Here is a 19,794-nt window from a genome sequence, read left to right as displayed (position 1 = left end):
TTGTTCAGTGACGTTGTGGGGCAGGAGATAAAGTTTTCTCTCTTTTTGTACAGGTAGCATAATTCGTTGCATGAGAAGGCTAGAAGAATTGCTCCGTCAGATGTGTCAGGCTGCAAAAGCCATTGGAAACACAGAGTTGGAAAATAAGTTTGCAGAGGGTATGTATTTTAGTTCTACAGTATGAGAATTAATTCTAGAAAACCTATGAAAGGAAGGTGAGGGGTAGGGATGGGGCAGGGCATGAGTCAATTATTTGGTAATACAGCATCACTGCTCTCTTTCCAGGCAAGATCTGTTATAAAGTTTGACTGAAGAAGTATCATTCTGGTGACAGTTTAACCCAAGTTTATAACTGAAAATGGATGTAAAATTACTTCTGTTTAAGACTTGTAACACTGTCTCTACTGCAGAGCATTACCTGCCTGTAACTACACTTAAAATAATGATTGTGTCAGCTACAACTGCTGGATATTAATACACTTTTCCTTTTTTAATAGGAATTACAAAAATCAAGAGAGATATTGTGTTTGCTGCAAGCCTTTACCTGTAACAGAAGGTATTTTCCAAGAACAGTACTAGATGCACATTATGGAATAAGTTGATCAGCTTCACATGCTACTTCCGTGTCAAGTGATTTCTTTTAATAGTGTGTATTTAAAACCACAGTTGCTTCAACAAGGCATGTACAAACAGCAGTGTATGTAATATAACTGTTACCACATTTCCAATAAAAATTTACAGTTTGGGTAGCTTTTTTTGTTTAAGCAAGAGCTTGAACCAACAGAAACTTAAAGTTTAGATATACAATAAATGTGGTAGATGTTACTATATACAGGTAAAGTGAGCATTCAAGAGTAGCAGCAGTCCCTTAAAGGCATTTACTTATATTACATAGACTTGTGAAATTGTTTTCCTTTCAGAGGGCAAGACAGGTGAGGTGGGGGTCATTCTTCATGGTTGATGATTGCTGCCAAAGTGATTTCCATTTGTGGGAGTCTCATGTAGGGTTGTATGGGAATCTTCTTTTGGTTGAAATGTACATCCTCTTACTTTGAAGAAGTCAGACACGTATACAACCTAAGTGAAGAGATCAGTGGTAAGCCTCTGCACTTGTAAGTCTTTGAAACAGTGGGTAAATGCTTTTGCAGAAGGTAAATTCCATGATCAAAACTAATAAAGAAGTTCAAGTACATTAAAAATAAGAAAATTGCTAGGAAGTCTCGTATAAAATTCAGTGTTCCCTGTTCTTTCAGCAGCTTTTTTCTCCAGCTGTTACCCCCCTCCCATTGACCACTTCATCACTGTTACTGTGTTAACTGCTCTAACTGCCTTCTCAGGCACTGCTTCATTACAAAAGCCACGGTTTGTACCACTGTAAATGAAGGAGCAAGATATGCTGGCTGAGAGCCCACACTGCATGTATGGTTATATTTATTCTGTTACTTATTTAGGACAGGAGACCTTGTGCTTTAGCTGAGGAACTGTTCTCTGGAGTATCACTCTCACTTCCATTTCTTTAAAAGCTGGTAAAACCAAGCTTGGATTTCTCTCCTTGGCAAGATTCAGAGCAGCTCCCTTCCCAATACATGCATCTCACCTACACCTCCAGCATCTGTAAGGCCAATTCTACCTACATTATCCTTTCCTGAATTCCTTTGAACATACCAACGCAATTGCTTCACAGCTACCAACTAGGAGACAAATGAGACAAGTGCTTCGATCCAATTCTGCAGCTTGCTGTCATCGCACTGCCCACTTCGGTCATACTAGTAGACATGCTAGGTACAATGCTGCCTGAAGTACAATAAATGAGAAGCCTTTTCTCATGATCCCTTCCTACATCACCTTTTCCCCTCCCACAGCAAACCTCAGACCTGCAGAACAGTTTAGGGCAGCAGAAGAAACCACCTTTCATGCCAAGGGCTAGCTGATGACCTGACATGCTGCTTTAGCTACATACTAGATTGAGTTTTTCAATTTAGTGCTCCTTTTGCAGTTACTGCCCCAACGTGCTCTTACCTCCACTTTGTTTCTGGAGGGGGACTCTTCAGTTCCTTCAGATTAAGGGTTTTGTTTAGTGGGTTTTATTTTCAAAAATTATTTCCTCACCTTTCAACTCTGTTCACTGTAATGTCACCTTCTACTCCTTACATTGCAAAGCACCTCTAAGATATCCTCTCAGTCATCCAGCATCCTTCACTAAACTTGTTTCCCCAAAAGTGCCCTCAGCTCTCCAGTCCCTGATGTTTCTCATACCTGGCAGTCCTCTTAGAAAATGAGATTTTAAAAAAACAAGGGGTAGTACTATGTTTTAATCAACATGCAGCCATTTAGTTAACAGCTAACGCAGCATTTAGGCTTTCCCAGAGTTGCTCCAGGATTTGTTCTGATTATTGATCGCAACAAATAAACAAAGCTTTGTCTTGAAAATGAACTGTACCCTTCTGACTTTCAGCAGAGAAAGTGTTTTTCTTGGAGGTGGCTCTTCCCAGTGAGCCTCAGTTCTTGGTAACTGATTTCTTCAGTAGGACCTAAATTAGCTCATGTCTCTAAAGTCAGTCTCTCTGGTCAGTCCCTTCCCAGGGCTGAATCATCTGTGGCACCCTAATGACAGCCAGCACAACACTGTGTCAACAAGGCTGGCAGCTTTCAGTTTAGCTGATTCTCTGCTCCTTGGGATAGCTTTTCACTCATCAGTGCAGCTAAGCTTCACATGCTAGTTGTTGTGAACAGCTTTTTAGCACTCAAAATGCACACGAGAAATAATGAACAGTTTTAGTTTCCCATCAGACTGAAAAAACAGGCTGTAGAAGCTGGCAGACACTTTCATGCTGTCCTTATCCTTAAAGGCCTTTTGGGGTTTTTGTTTTGCCCTGCTTACCTCATACAGTTTGTTCTCCTTTGCTGCTGTACTTGAGATGTATAATTTGGCTGGAAGCAAAAGGTATGGCTATATAAAGGCCCACATAGTTTTGCAGTTGACTATTTCCATCTCAGTAGTTTTACAAGCTTTTGAGCAGGAACAATTTCATACTACTTCACAGCTAAAACAGCCCTTTATCTCATCGTTGGCCAGAGTCTGCCTCACTCCACAAAGTACTATTGCTACACTCGGTTCAAGGAGTTGTTTCCCCTCTCCAGGAATTTTTGAAGCATTAGAGACAAGTCTGCTTTCCTCTGAAGAAATCCTGCAATTCTAAGGTGCTGTTTATAAAAAAGCAGCGATCCCAGACACACACACAGACTCACAGGCACAGACACATACCCCTCCACCCCCCAGGGGTAAGGAAGCAATTACTTACAATGAGCACAGCTACCACTGCTCCCTGAATGAGTCCTGTTAAAACATCACTCCAGTGATGCTTGTAATCAGAAACACGTGACAGACCCACATAGATAGATGCAGCAATAAGACCAAATTGTATAGTAGGACGTACAAGTCTTGCCCAGTCTCCTTTCATTCTAGCCTGAAGGTAAAGCTAAAACAAAAAGAAAATTTTATAAAATGCAATAAATAGAGTAAAGTTGAAATTCATGTGAAAACACGATAACATCCACAAATGTTCCCAGTGCTATCTCTCACAAGTATACTATGATGGAGTTTGATAGTCAAGTGTTGGGTCTTTATCTTCTTATATAAAACTACATATCATCATATAGACACTTTGTTGTGACAAATGAGAATTTTTATTATAAAGGTACTGGTAATGAGAGCCACTCAGGGATTCAAAAGAATCTAGTGGAAGTCTAACTAGTATTGCGCTCTTGTATTAACTATAGGTAAGACTTGTATTTAAAAAAGCTGACGACCATCCAAATTTATAGTCTTCCAAATGCAGGGAGCTCCACCCTTGCTCTGAGCGGGAAGACCATTAACATTTTTAGTAAAGTTTATATATACTATCTCAATTCCAGTCACCTTTAGTATTATCAGCTTTTAGCGTAATATTCCATCTGTAGTGAAGTGTCAGAATGAACCTGATATGATCAATTACGTCTAGGGTCACATTCCTCAGTTGTCGCTGCTGTATTTCACTGAGCTCCATCTGTTCCTAGTCCTTTTGAGCTGCACGTTAACCATGTTACTGCTCTGGTAAGCAAATGGGTATGGGATTTGCACTTCACGTACTTTTTCTCTCCCCTCAGCTCTATTTATGTTGTGTGTATCTATGCTTTTGTCATTCTCTCAAATTCACAGTATTTAACTCTGTTACTTTCCCTCTAATCTGAGACCCTCCTTTTGTCTCCTCTGGTCTGTCTAGGACAGAGACCTCTTATTTCAGCTCTAAGAGGAGCTTCTCCAAATCCACCGTGTAAACATCATTGAACTTATTCTGGAACTTGATCCTGTCACCAAAAAAGGCACCATAGTTACCGTGTTTATGGAGAACAACAATACAGTTGAAATGTTAAATTTAACTTCCAAGCGTGTCTTTTCAGTACCATCTAGGAACTTCAGCTTGAGTACAGAATCTTAATTGTGAGTCTTGTGGAACAGTAGAAGCTAACTAAAACACAGGCTTCAGGCACTAAGACAGCACACAACTTCTGGTAAATCCCTCCACTGCAGACTTCAAAAGCCATGGCTACCTTTTAGAAGCATTACATTTACAATGTAAATACAGGCATAGAGCATGCACTGTATGTGCAAAGGTGCTACTTCCCAAAGTTAAACATTTGGGGAATGGTTTGTTGGTTTCTCTTTGAGAACTTGCATCATAATTTTGGCATGCTGACTTCTCAGCTATAAATGGAGCATCAAAAAGATCAACCCTATCCATAACCGGTTTTCTTTAATAGCGAGGTCAGGGTGAAACCAGATTCTGAAGAAGCTACAGCTAAGCCTGAAGTGGAAAATAATTTCCCCCCTCAAGTGGTGGGCACTGCATACTTCTGGGGACCTTAATTTCACCAGTAGTGAAAATACTGCTTAGCCACTTAAAACAACTTTTGTTAAAAGAACTGTGTAACAGGTAATTTTTTAACAGTCTTATGTACTACTTCTGGATTTACCAACAGCAGACCCGAACGCTACCAGAGTGCCAAATGGAGCAGAGGTGGGTCCAAGGAGCACACGCTGGCAGCCTAAGAGCTGTGTAACAATTCCATGCTGACTGTTCTCACCTCTTTCTGTATTCCCACTAAACTCTTAAGGCAGCTAAAAACACCTTGTTGTATTTTTTTTCCCGTGTAAGCATTTCTGGTCATTGGCAAAAAAGTGTATTAAGTGGGAAACCAGGTTTACTTCTGAACAGAGGAAGAAAGTGAGGCAAGACACACAAAAAGCAAGCTTGGAAAGGTACAACCCACAACACTAAATGACCAGTAAAACAGTCTTTGAATCTGCCTTACACAGCATGTATTCAGATTTTCTTTCTGCTTGACAAAGCAACAAACAAGAAACTTGGATTTAGCATCTATGCGAAGACTTCATTTCTATACTAAGAGTAATTGCCAGTCTTAAAAAAAGATCTGAAGCTGCTTTATCACCTGCAGAACACATGCAGTTGGCTACAGGCTTCAATTACAGCTGCTTCTTCATACCACCACCTACTCCAGTAGCTGCGCAGGAAATACCCAAAGCCCTTCTTGCACCTTCTACCAGAAGGATTTGTATTATTGTAGAACTACGTGTGAGAAGGGTAAGAAATCATACCACAAGTAAGCGTTAGTGTGACTGATCACTGCTGTATTTAATTTCAGAAGTAGCAGCTGTTCTGGTTACAATTGTTTTTTTCAGGGTTTGATGATGTTCCACTGACAGTAATTGCTTATTAACCAGCTGCTGCAATAGCAAATTCTATGTTATTTTTAAGCAGGGAACTTCAAAATGACACTGCTTTTCATAGGCTCAGGCAGTCAGGCTCCCCTGCAAAGACTCCTATGACTACCCATGACTCACTCTTAGACAACAGCAACATGTTTGGCTGAAACAGGCCAGTGGGACCCCACAGAGCAGCCAAAGAGAATAAGGAGCTTTTGCCATATAATTCCACTGAATATAAACCCAACGTTGATACTAGAAGTATGGCCAATAGTGTGAGTCCTTATATAGCATGATATGCACATTATAGAAATGTCCTGGCATTACACTGCATTAACACTTAGTACTGTTCTGACCCTGTTGACTAACACAAGACTACTTCAGACTATTTAGAGAGCACCCCTCCCAGTATGCACAGCATGCCTCATGCCTCGGGCCCTGGGTAGGGAGTCGGGCAGGGATTTGTTTCATTTACAGCTGACTTCAAAGCAAAGAAAGGAATATGCTTTACAAGTATAACTTGAAGTCTACAGAAGCAGCAGGAACTTCAGGAAACATCATCTGGTTAATACTGGTGTCATGCCCCTTACCAGCATTTCACTTGTTGCTAGGAAATACATTTATGAGCCGATGAGCAGAGTAGGAGCAGCTGGAGCTGTTCTGGTAGCAATGCACTCCCCTAGGAGTGACAGCTATTTGACCATGCTAGCTTCCCTGCTATCCTGTTTCTGAGCATCTGTCTGATGCATCATCAGTAATATCATTCAGCTACGATGTATTTCTTTTCACTCCTCCATCCTGCTGTTTCTCATGTTTATGTTCTTTCTTTTTAAAGTGCACAGATGAGTTTCTATGAAGCTTTATTGTAATGGGATTAAATAATCTCCCAGCTTTTTTCCCTTCCTAGCTAATGTCTGTAATGAAAATATGTTCTCTACACCACACACATCCTGAACAAAAATTTCTTCTTAATCTATGGTCTAGTACTTTATTTCTAAAAATAAACACAGGAATGAAGAGAAACTCACAGCCACTTTGTGGCTTCTTGCAAGAAGCCACAGACATGAATGGAAGGGTCTCTGCAACTGGAAAATTATTTCCTGCTCATAATGTTTCTAGCATAGCTTTCAAGTATTTGCTCTTCCACAAAAGCAGTATTAGTATACACACACACACGCCTGCCTACCTAATTTTAAAGTACAGCGACATTATTTCCTAGATGGACTTTTGGAGGTGTAACCATGCGACTTCACAAGAAAATTTCCTTTCTTGCGAACATCTCACATCCCCACCTTAAGGGCACAAAGTTTACCAAAACCTGCTGACTCCACAAACCAAGGCCATATTTCAGATACTTAGTTTCAATACTTAAAACTCCTCTGGCATATTTTCTTCAATATCTTCCTGGATTTCCTCCAAAAATCACAAAATGTTTTACCTGTTGAAGTATGGGAAATCCTCCTGCACTTTTAGTCCTCCTTCAAGAATGGAAGTCAAAAAGAAGATAGTTCTGGTATAAGTTTTACTTGCACCAATTGATTTGTTCTGTCAGTTTGAAAATTTATTTTCTTCAATAGAATTTTGTGTTTCCCGATACCAAAAGGCCCTAGTAAGTGCATTTCCTACAGGTGTCCTGTTCAGTCCCAAGGAACAGAAGCACACTTTTTCTTTTGGAAATGTACCTATTTTCCCTCTTGTTTTTGTCTCCTCAATCCTAATACACCCACAGCATCGCACAGGTTTTCGTGGAGAGTGCTCCCCCATGACACGGGGAACTGCAAACGCTTCTCAGTTTGTCTAAGTAGTAAGAGTCTGGAGGAGAAACAAAAGGTGCAGAAATTCTGTTTTCTTACAAAATCAGCTCTACCTTAGGAGACCACAGCAGTCTATACAAGTTTTGAGAGAGAGCGCAAGTAAATGGCATTTTACTTAACATTTACCATCAGTCATGTCTAACTTGGGTTTCATGGCATCTGCCCGAGCATTAAGAAAATCCCTATGGCATTACTGTCTTGCTCGTAAGAGGCACAAGATCCTACTAAAGTTATAATTAGTATTTGGATCCAGTATTGACTACAGTTAGAAAAGCTCATACTTCGACACAAGTCCGCTGGCCCAAAAAGACCCCCAGGAGCCACAAACAGTAATGAGCTCTGTGGAAATCCACCATAAGGATTCATCCCAAACCAAGAACCTCTGAAACAGGAATGTATCAGCCACCTCAAGTGTGTGTACACATGTACGTGGTTGGCTTTGGGATTTCTGTGGTGGAGGGAGGGGATGTGGAGGTACTGTGTTTTGGTGGTTTTGTTAATGAGGCAGGGGTGGAAGGAAGCAGAGAAACACAGGAAGCACCAGTGCTTGAAAGTATTCAGAAAAAGCAGCCTCAGAGTAACTAGTATGATAGAAGATGAGGCAAAATTCTCCAGGAGACCTAGCGTTAGGGACAAAGGCTGAGAATCCAGCCACATTTGTAGAAATGGAATTTTCCTATCCTATGGGTATTCCAAGGTCATCCTTACCAGACACAATCCCCCGCAATCCTAAGATTGTGAAGTCTTCCATGAGGAAGATGAATAGATGCACACAGCACCGACGTAACTATCCACCCTCCATCAGTAAATGAGTATCATTGTCTTTCGGTGAGGAGAGGGGACCTCCAGTAACCACAGTGCTACACACTGCTACAAGACACAGTGTGCACCTGAATATCTTTGATATGAGCAGTTATTCAAACAATACCCTCCAAGATAATCAAAGAGTAGAGACACCCTGAATTCTTGCACAGTATTATGATACAACAGAAAATGAATTTTAGACAGATGGGATGATCTGCCATCTCCCCGTTCCAGTCCTGCTCAACAATCCAGCAGTACAGAACAAGACACCTCTGCCCTGCTCAGACTAGGCAACAGGAGAAAAAAGTCCTTCAGAGATCTTCCAAGATTTCTACTTCTTCTGGGAGGGTTTGCAGAATAGCTCTTCCCTTTCTGCATGTTCTAGGAAGCCTTAGAGATTCCTTTGTATAAAAGCTAGTTTGTACAAAAGTTGTTAAACATGTATCAGCTAGCACAAGCTCTGGAATTCAAGGTAAATGTAAGAAATCCAGGAAGGAGTTTTTTAAAAAAAAAAAAAAACAACAAACAAAATCGCACTGCTGAGCACAAAACAATGGCCAAGAGCCACAAGATGTGCTGAGAAATAACCAGTCATATACAATCTTGCGTTTATGCAAATATTACATAGAAATGCAACAGCTTGTTCCATATCTGTAAGCACTGTATCTATGAATAAGCACAGAACTCTTACACATCAACCAACAAGACACTGCCTGCAAACTAGAAATCAACATGCAGTTTGTTTCACATGGAGTTTGATGTTAATATGGATAATGTCTTGCCCATGCGATTTTAAACACAACAGGCTCACTTCCAAGCAGAAAACTATTACAAGAGCACTCCAGAGATGTAGCAAAATTCAGTACTCACTCATGAGCTTTGGTTCTTAGAAGAACCCAAAATATCAAAAGCTTATTCTGCCTTTTTAATGAAATCTTTTCCTAACAAAACCTTTCTTGGTATATCTGCAATGTTATCTATTTGTCAGTTGCATTTTGATTGGGCAGAAAACAAAGGAAAATAACATTTCAGAATTAATTTTTCCCCTTATGGCTGAAGGTTTGCAGTTACTTCAGGATGGAGGTATATCCAGGCTGCTGTTCAGAGGAATGGTCTATCCCTTATACTGTTAACCAATTATTCCTGCTGACTCCCCTGTGCCAGCTCCAATGCAAGCTGTATTAAGTGGAAAAAAATGACCAGACTCGGGAGAAAAGGCAGAATATGTATAGTCTGGCCTCTTAGATAGCTGCATGCTGCTGCCACAAGGCAATTGATGTGCAAAAGCTGCCTCCTGTGCATTGGGGAAAAGTCCTGTTGGTTAGAAGGAACAGCTCAACTCTCAATTCAATATCAGAAGTACAATCAATCTACTCTGTACAGACATTTCCCACTGGGCAAGTAATGCTTTCGGGTTTTTTAATTCTCCAGCTTCAACTTAGCTGTATATTGCAGAAATAATTGTTTATTGACATCATTTTGGCATACAGCAGGACAAACAGTAACATGTTACTCCACTGCAAATGCTAACACTTGGCTCTTTTCTGATGAGAAGAGATCTAAATGCATTGCTGCTACTTTAAATATATTTCTGTTGTCTATCCAGCTATAGAAACCTTAGCTACAAGAATGTAAGCACTGCAAGGTATTGCTCTCAGCTCAGTCCTACACAAGCCAATTCACAATAATCTCATCACTACTGACAGCTGTAACCCCCAAGCAAACTATGAGAAATCTTTTTGCTTTGCTCACTTACTATTGCAAAGTCTAAACACCAGTATTAAGAATACTAGGAGCATATAAAAGTAAAAGCACAAGCATCTCCATGCCTGAGCCTCACAGCATGACCAGTTACCCTTTATTTTTTCATCTCTGCTTCAAGTAAGATGCTTGGTACTACTCAGAGCTACAGCCAAATGAAACATTGATCTGTAACAAACATCTTTTCATTAGGTTTTGAAGACTAGGTAGTCCTCAGCTTTCCTTAGAGTGTTCTGCCCACCTAACCATTCCTAAATGATACTGACTAGAGCTACAGAAAATAAATACTGCCATGCAAACAGACACACCTAAAATACTGTGTTAATGGCTCCCAGGCTCTTACTTGGGTAGTTTCACTCAACCTCCAATCCCAACATAAACAATTAAAGAGACTTCAAGAGCGAAGTACAAAAAGCAGCTTAAAACCCACTTTCACTTGTGTCTGACCTATGATCTCTGCAAAAGAAGGTTGTCAGCCCAGGTCACCAAAATATCAGTCACCCTCACATTGTCACATAATTCCCTACGTCCTTGAACACACAAGGTGTTATTACCTCATGAACTTTGGGAAAGCTGGAGAGCTACTCAAGTTACATTGTGCAAGGATGCATCACCCCATTTCATCCCAAGTCTAAGCAACACAAACACGTTGCCACCCCCAGAATAGCACGGCAGCTTGGCTGGGTCTCTGCAGCCCTGTTCATCATCCCGGGTTGGGTGCAGGCAGGGAGGTGCCTGGGCCAGCTACAGCCAAGATTTACTCCATGACAGCAACCCAATCCTCAGGGCCACGCTCATTTCTGCCTGCTGCAACAGCTGCAGTGGGGTCAGTCTTGCCACTGAATACAGCATGCATTTAGCATTTTAATTTACAGTAGCTTTCAGACATTAATTTTTTTTTAAAAAAAAGCTGAAACAAACCCTTATGATTAAGTGCAGCACCCCCCTCTAGGGGAAGGGCACTAGTTTGGTCGCACAGACATTGCTAGCAAAGGTAGCTACGCCTGCCCTCCCATTCTCCAAGCCAAGATAAAACGGCTGTGTTGACACATGAGAGATTGTGCCAGCTCTTTAACTATGAAAGGAAAGGAGCAGCAGAGGGAAGGAATTGACAGAGACAATTTGGGATCCAGCACGTGTTATTAGGTCACTGGGTTCCCATGTAGTGCTGCAGCTCAAACTCCCTCTCATTTCCACATGAAGTTGTTGGCAAAAGCATCCCAGAGATAACAGCTCTGTCTGGACCCAAACCAACCCACCTAGCTCTGCCAAATGAATCTCAAAATACATTCTCCACCACAATGTCCTGGCCTGACAGTCTGCAAGCAGACTTTTTTCTTTTTCACTCCCTTTGTTTAAATAACTTTTAAAAGCTTGACTGCCACACACATGGAAAGTGAACACTGCTCCTGCAGGAAACTTAAGAAAGACAGTATTAACTGTAAATGCTGAGGAACACAGGCTATTCGTATCCCCCTAGAAAGACATGATCCCAAATTACATACCAGCTATTTCCTTTCCTGAAGTTAAAAAGTCCTGCTCTCCAATGCTGTTGCACAAACCAAAAGGCAAACTAGGGAGAAATGCTTCAAATTCCCAGATATGTGCTTGCTTAGACTATTCATTTTGAACAGTTCACATGGCATCATATTCTTTCATGTTTCTTCAGCTCTTTTAAATTCAAGTTACACAATTTCCATTTGTAACTTTAAGCTTTTCAACTTCTATCCTTCCTTCAGAAATATGTATATAGCTCCTGAAGCAAGAAAATGGAAATACAAAATCCCTGCTTCCACAGTAATGAAGCCTCCAAAATACGAAGGCATTAAAGCCACAACATCCTGAAGAGCTGAACTTTTGAAAAAAAAGCCCACCCATACAGCCACACCCATAAGTTTTTGTCAACTACTTTACACATTAAACATAAAGCCTCAGCTGTCAGGTGTTTCCATGTACCACCCTCACTATAAGCTGGGACACGCAGCACAGGATTAACTTCAAAATTAGTCTTCTTCTGCCAATACCTGTGAAGTCATGCAGCAAGGACTGATACACAGTTCCCACTCAGACTTAAGGAATTCCTCAAGTCAAAGTTTTAAAGCAACTAAAAAATTTGAAGATGCCGATGAACCACTTCACATTAATTTTTAATCCATCATGTGCAAAAGCACAGAACAGAAGAAAGCTGCAATTTAACTTGCCTATAATTCAGAAATTCTCCTTTGAGGAGCTGAAGCTGCAGAAAATTTCACTACTTTGCCTTGTATTTTGCAAGGAGGCTTTATTTAAGCTATACTCTTGCATCTCCCATTTCCCAGTTGCAGTGTTTGTGCCATCTGTGGCAGAGGTCATTTACCCTTCGACTCCCCCAAAGTATTTCCACATTTTTTTAAATGTATAAGCTTTACAGAATTGGAGACTCAATCATAAATTATTTAGGTTGCAAAAGACCCTTAACAGAGTCCAACTATTAACCTAACACTGCCAAGTCCAACACTAAACCATGCCCCTAAGTACCACATCTACACTGTCTTTAAAAAATCTCCAGGGATGGTGACTCCACCACCTCTCTGGGCAGCCTGTCCCAGTGCTTGACCACCCTTTCATTGAAAGGAATGTTTCCTAATGCCCAGTCTAACACTCCCCTGGTGCAACTTGAGGCTTGAAACTTGAGGTTTCATCCTGTCCTGTCACTGGTTACTTGGGAGAAGAGTCCAACACCCACCTCGCTACAGCCTCCTGTCAGGTAGCTGTAGAGAGCAGTAAGGTCCTCCGTGAGCCTCCTCCAGGCTAAACAATCCTAGTTCCCTCAGTTGCTCCTCCTAAGACTTGTGCTCTACAGAATCATGGCTTCTCCTGGCAGTACATGTTTTCAGCAAATAACATTTAAGACTGTGCTTTCTGCAGTATGTACGCATGGCAGAGTCCTCCAGTTCCTCCAGAAGCCAGCACACTAGTACCTGGTTATAATTAATACTGCTTATGAGTTAATACCACACATTAACAATTCTGTCTGTTTTATGACTCAGTCCACAGCTGGAGTAAGTCTGCAAAGAGCAGATAAAGTCAGCACCAGAGTTCAGTTAAACAGCTTATCAAGTGCTGCAGGTTTGGTTTAGCCAGTGGCAGCACTCTGCCTTGCCATGTGGGCAAGGGGGAGGGTTAGAAAGCAGTTTTTCCTCACTTTCCTGCAGCAGTCTGTTTTGGTTTTAGTGCTTTTTGGTTTTGGTTTGTTTGTTTCTTTTCAATAAAAGGACCACTTTCATTGCGAAGGTTGGTATGCAGCAATGCTGTGTTAACCAGCAAGGCAAAAACATCCTGCACAGGAGCCATTAACCTTCTTCAGGTGTCCCTGTGAAGGTCTCCCAGCAGTTTCTGGATGAATAATCTTATTACAGGGCAGAAGAAAGTAGAAGTCTAATCTCCACAAAGCCTCTTACTTGTTTGTACTGGGCAACAGCTCAGCCAGAGACGAGACAAGAAATTAGGGTGCAGGAATAGATGAAGAAAGCCGCCTCCTCCAGTAAGGGTTCTAAGCTGCTCCTTGACAAGTTTACTGAATAACAAACTGATCTCCAATAAAACACTTGGTGTTAAACATTAGAATTTGTTAAAGACATTCATACCCTCTGGTTTAAGTGAGCAAAGTGAAGCCATGTTGTCTCAGTTTCTACAGGAATCCGTGTCAATATGACACAAATATGAGACAAGAACATGTGTCTCAAGCAGCCTGCTGAGCCACAGCAAATTTTACTTCATTGCTGAACCAGGACTGACACAAGCTCTGGATTTACAGCATTTCAAAGCGGCACACAGAAGATGGATTTGGCTTCCACTGTCCCAGTTCTCCTACAAGCACAAGCTGCTAAGGGTGAAGCTCACATACACAAAGCCCCAGGAGAGGTAAGGTTCATAGCTGCCTGTCCAAGAACTCTCCACACAAGCTCCTTTGCATAGACTAAATAAATTAATAAAAATAAAAGAAGCCACAGGCAACTAAAGAAAGTAGCTTCATGTGGGTTGAATAATGCTGTCTTCAAGACAGAATTCTTGACTTTCTTGCCAAAGGCTGCATTTTTTCCTAGTAGGTTAAACAAGGTCTGAAATCCAAACTGTTCAGCACATCTATTATATTGTATTCTGCTAAAGGTGGTCTCAGTATCACAGCAAGCAGGGGTGGGGGTTGGGGGGAGGACAGGACAGGCAGCCAGGGCACACACAGGTTTTAATTAACAGATGCAAGGTTTGAAAATAGCAACTCCCTTCTCCCAGTCTGTACCAGCTGGCAAGTTCCCCTGACCACCACCATTTCCCCAGGCAGCATCAAGCAGAGCTCTCCATACACGTATACATGACAGAGGTAAAAGTTCAGACATATTCAGAGCCCTGCCAAATGACTGTAATCCAGTCAGTATAGATTATAAACCATACACATTGCTACACACCTAGAGATATAAAGAAATCTGGCTAAGTCGGTGCTTCCAAGAGATGGCAGTTAAAACATTCTCACATAGCTCAACAAAACCATGCTCAGAGAAGGTTTGGCTGAACCCAAAGGAACAAATCAGTATTAGGTTGCTATACAGCAGTATTTGCTCCACTGTACTATGGAAATGGTGGTTTCATTTTTGAAATCACATGAAAAGTGGATCTATGTATTTTGGAGACTGCCAGTCACAGTGAGCAAGTAAAGACACTATTTAAGAAAAAAAAAGGCTGAAGTTGGCACTATATTCTAGTCAAAACCAGGACATAATATTAGTATTTACATCAGAGAGACAGATAAGAGAGGGAGGAGGAACTAAAGAGGTTTAGCCATAAACAAACTGCAATAATGGATCCAAACTTAACACCAGGCTTCAGAAAAAGCTTTATTTTAAAATGAGACACACGATACTGAAAAGCCACTCCATTCTGTATGTGGTTGGAGGGTTTTTCAGTTTAGTTTGTATAATCCGTCTGCTCACTGTGGATGCTATACTATTGCCAAGAGACAGAGCAAAATAAATTAGAAATGCAATCAAAATGAGAACGCAAGTTGAATCTGAGCTCTGTGAAGATCCTGGTACGTATGTATTACGTTAGCAATTTATATCCAGGATTATAGCTTAGTTTTACAACTACATTAACAAATGTACAGAGTTGTTTAATACCTTCTATGTTACAAACTGGCAGAGGGAGAACAACCAGATCAATGTTTCAGTGTTACAAAGGTTATTGTAGGAATGAAGAAAATTTGCCCGAGCTGTCTTGGAACAATTTGAACTGAAATATATTATGCTCCAATTGAAACATTAGTTGATTGATCTTATAATTAGTATTTACTTCCACAGACAGACGTCTCCTTGCTTCCCTCAATCTGCTTCCTTGCCCCAACAAGTTAGGAAGAAATTAAAAGACTTGAAATTCAAGTTGATCTGCTGTTTTGTGCTTATGGGCCCACCTACTTTTGATCAGAGTTTAAGTTTAATTTTTTTGGGTTTAAGTAGGCTTTACATGTTTCATTGTCAGACATCTTATTATATATATTTTTATATGGCTTACAGTACTTCCAATATAACCAAATATAAGTAGCAGCATGTTATTCCAAACCCACTGTTCAGAGTCATTTTAGACATGACACACCATATTAGACATGACACAGCTACCATATTAAGTGTTTTTAAGCATACTGAACAGTTCTACTTCTTGTCCCAGTATCAGTGTTGCTCCCTATTAACTCCTACTTAGAGATCTTCATTTATCTCAGAGAAGCATCCTACAAAAATAGTATTCGTTATACAAAGTGGCCAAGGAAATATTTCAATTTTTGTACTAGTTAACTAACAGACTTTTTGTTGCCGTTTAGATGGGAAGAGCATACTTACTGCTAGGAAGAGCATGCAGTACATTGAGAACGAAGAATGGCCAGAGTAAAATGATAGTCTGGAAGAGAAGAGAGCAGAATACCCATTACTTTTCTTTTGCAGCACTCAGTGTACAGTGATGCTGATTTATCTCACACAAGGAAACTGGTAAGATGCAAACATCTCCATTCTTTTTCTTCAAGGAGGCTATCTAGGCACAACAGTCATCACAAATATCCAGCAATAGGTTTTGACAAACAGCACAGGCTTCACTTCTCAGCAGCTATCCTATTCCAGCATTATGCTGATCTCCACATCAGGTAGTAACTACTAGCCCTTTGGCTCAAGTTTGAACAGCAAGTGAACACATCCTCAAAGCTAGATTCAAGTATCCTTTAAAGCAGTGCATTTGTTTCACCTTCTTGATAAAAAACCAGAATACTGAACATCAGTTTTAAAAATCGCTTATCTGATAGTCACAGTATGTGCATGGGAACAAATGACATATTAATCACCCCAAATCAGTTGCACTTGGTCACCATCAAGAGGCAGAGTTACAAACCCGTATCTAGATGTTTATACCACGTATACCTGTATACCTCTGTTAAATGTACTGATAGTCACACGGACCACTATCTTTGAGGGGCAGGGGGAACGGCAGGAAGGCAGCTCGCTAACCAGCCAGCTGGAGAAGATTACACCTCATCTAACATTCACAGAAATAGGTTCCTACTTGGCACTCTCATTTAGAGGGTATCAACACTGCCTTCAACTCTTAAAGGCTTCTTCTATATAGCAGGTCCAGAGCGAAGGGACTCAACAGCTGATGCTGTGCTGACAGCCCAGGGTGCCTTTAGCAAGGTCCTCCCCTGCACAGCGGTTTCTGTGAGGAGCAGAGTATCACAGCTGTAAAAAAAAAAGCCCACTCACCTCTTGGTCAAAAGAAAGCAAAATGGGAAGACATTTCTAATTCAGTCTTAGGCAAAGAAGAAAAAAACCCTGTACTTAAAACTGTAAGTTCCATAGCTCCCCAGACTGCACTCCATACCTAGCAGGTCCCTATTTTGGTGCCTCAGCCAGGTAGAGAACCCAAGGCCTTGGTTTATAAAGTACATTCAAAGTACTGCCAACAGCTTTCAGTTTCAGAGACAGAAATAAGGAATCGGGGGGGGGGGGGGGGGGGGCGGGGCTGAAGAAAGAGGAAGAAAGAAAAAAAAAAAGAGTAAGATGACTTTTGTATGTGTGTGAATATATATACATGCATATACATTCACACACATCCCACAGATTTTTCAATTCCGTTCTTCTATAGAAAATCTGTATTGACAATGTGTTATCTTCAGATGTTCAAACTTCAAGCACCTTAATTAAGACTACATTTCAACCAGACATCCCTTCTTCACTTCAGTACTTAATTCCTCATCAGTTGAGGTCTCTGGGTAGGAGTCTGCTATGAAAGTCAATAGAAAAAACATTTTGAAGAGCTCTGTCTTTCAGACAAGTCATCTCAGCCAAGAAAGCAAAGCATGCTGTTCTACAGAAGATACAGAACACTGAAATCCTGGCTCCTGTGCTTTTATCCACTGACTTCAGGGCAATTCCTGTTGTCCATAAGAAAACTCCTACAATTCCTGAAGGCAACCTGTTGCCAACTGGAAGACTTCAGAATGCTAATGTAAGAGAAGGAATCAATACAATTCTAAGTTTATTTTGGAATTCCTATACCATTTTAAAGGTGGTGCTGACTACTGGTATTCTCGGACTTAGGAATCTATTAGCCGAATGCGACATTAAGAATGCCTTGTTCCAAGTGGAAGATTACAAAATTCAAATGCATTCTTACCAAGCATAGATAAGTATGCTGTATACGACTGGAAATGCTGTGTTTTGCACAGGAATTATTGCCAGAAATACAACTGGGACAAAGTATTGATCCAACTTGCACATTGTGCAATCCCAGTGAAGTTTCTTTGGCAATACTGCTGTCTCTAGACGTCTTTAAGAACAGAAATTTAAAAATAAAGAAAATAAAATTATCTTGAAGCCCTTTTGAACACGAAGTTTGAAAATGGAAAAAGTTTCCCAACAATTCCTCAGCACACAAACAATGTCTTCCCAAAGGCAGGAGAACGTCCTGTCTATCCAACCAGCCAAGTGCTGCACAGCTCAGGCTTCTTTGTGATCGTACTGGTCATCAGCCAGCATTTGAGAACTAAGTATCTTTTTAATTAAAAACCCAACCAGTATTTACCAGTTTCAAGAAAGCATAAGTATTAGAAGAAAATACATTTATAAGTAAAATGATACAGACAACTCAAAACCCTTACCTTTCAGTAATGAAGGAAAAACTAAATTATGCCATTAGGAGTTCACACATTAGATCTCGGGACACTTTTTCAAATGAGTATTAGAACAGTATCCAGTGGAACTGCAGAGCCATGAAATAGAGTTGGTGAGTGTAAAGTCTTTTTTTTTTTATTCTTTCCAAAATGCCACAGTGACATGAAAACAGCTTTGCAGAGGTCCATGCCTTTTACTCCATCAATACCTACCTCACTGATCACTTCTCATGTGAGGAACAAGGCTTCATTTTAACAGGAAAGAGCATAAGCTTTAATTATTTCCACCTGGGCTATATGTTACTATCAAGTTAGAAGAATGCCTTAAGTAGCAATAAAACTAGTTTCAGGTCTCAGTTGAGGTCTAAAGTATACTGTCAGTTTCTAATGTGTGCGGTACTGCTGGACATCAAGAAGGTCTTATAACAAGGTAATTTAAAGTGTGCTTATCTTTCCTAAAATTAAGTTTTGGCACAGATTTCATATAGTTTATGATAAAGACAAAGAGGCTAGCTACACTTTCTTAAAGAAGTTGCCATAAGACTGATTACAATTAATCACTACAGTTTGTTACTGTAAATCTACATTTTTACAGATTACCTGGAAAAATAATTCAAGTACAAACAATACCTACAAGAAATAATTAAACTGAACTACTCAGTACTTTTAGCCAGGATTTCTAATCCCAGATAAGCAAGTCTAAGACAGATTGCTTTGCAGGACTAGGCACTGACAACCGTTTCATTCTGTTCTGTTCCTTTCCATGCACAAAGGCACCTCAGCCTATGAAGCAGAGCCCAACTGAGAGAAGGTATATCGTATCGGTTTCTTCAGTTAGTATAAATATGGAACATAACACACCAAGCAAATAAAAGGACCACTTGTCTTATAGCATCACTTACAAAAGCAGGAAGTTCTGCTTGGCGGTATTTTGTAAAGTACATTGTTTCATAAGTGAATTGCTGCACACTGGAGCTCAGTAAACAAGCTTAGTATCTTGTGTTCATAAAATGTATTTGTAAGGACACCCAAATGTGCAGAAACATTTAAGCCAAGTGCAGGAGGCTGACAAGGAAACAAATAACCCTAGTGAAAGACAACGCTAGGAAATAGCTAAATACACATATGGCACAATGGAGCATTAAATTAAAGTGTTAGAAATGATGGTAAAGGACAAACCAGAAGATAGTACATTTTCTGGTGCCACAATAAACCTGGCAGAGGCTGAATGATAAGGGAATCTTCCCCACAATGATAAGGGAATAATTCCCCACTACGGAATTATAAAATGATTGCTCAGAGAAAAACAGGAGGCCCAGCAAAACACAATGCACACTCCCACATCAAAGCCCAAAAACCACCCACTGGATTAGCCAGCAAGTCCTTTCTATCCTCATGTTCTCCAGATTCTCCAAGTCTGACTCAAAGCTCCCACTAACATTTGTTACCCATTCCATTGATCTGGA

At 40.5% G+C, this 19,794-nt stretch overlaps 2 protein-coding genes across 3 annotated transcripts in view; one reads left to right on the top strand and one right to left on the bottom strand.

Moving 5' to 3' along the window:
- Window positions 1-749, top strand: part of MTREX (Mtr4 exosome RNA helicase) — a 49,407-nt gene extending 48,658 nt beyond the window's left edge. Inside the window, exons 26-27 of the mRNA XM_056325456.1 lie at window positions 54-158; window positions 498-749. Of these exons, the coding sequence (XP_056181431.1) occupies window positions 54-158; window positions 498-550 (158 nt within the window). The 3' untranslated portion in view covers window positions 551-749. The remainder of the gene's footprint in view (window positions 1-53; window positions 159-497) is intronic.
- Window positions 620-19,794, bottom strand: part of PLPP1 (phospholipid phosphatase 1) — a 67,968-nt gene continuing 48,793 nt past the window's right edge. For both annotated transcript variants that reach the window (XM_056325457.1, XM_056325458.1), the window contains exons 4-6: window positions 16,011-16,068; window positions 3,303-3,479; window positions 620-1,077 (exon numbers count right to left, since the gene is read on the bottom strand). In XM_056325457.1, coding sequence (XP_056181432.1) covers window positions 952-1,077; window positions 3,303-3,479; window positions 16,011-16,068 — 361 coding nt within the window. In that variant the 3' untranslated portion in view covers window positions 620-951. The remainder of the gene's footprint in view (window positions 1,078-3,302; window positions 3,480-16,010; window positions 16,069-19,794) is intronic.

Source organism: Falco biarmicus, chromosome Z, assembly GCF_023638135.1.
Source record: "Falco biarmicus isolate bFalBia1 chromosome Z, bFalBia1.pri, whole genome shotgun sequence".
Lineage (NCBI taxonomy): Eukaryota > Metazoa > Chordata > Aves > Falconiformes > Falconidae > Falco > Falco biarmicus.
This window is presented reverse-complemented; position numbering and strand designations above follow the sequence as displayed.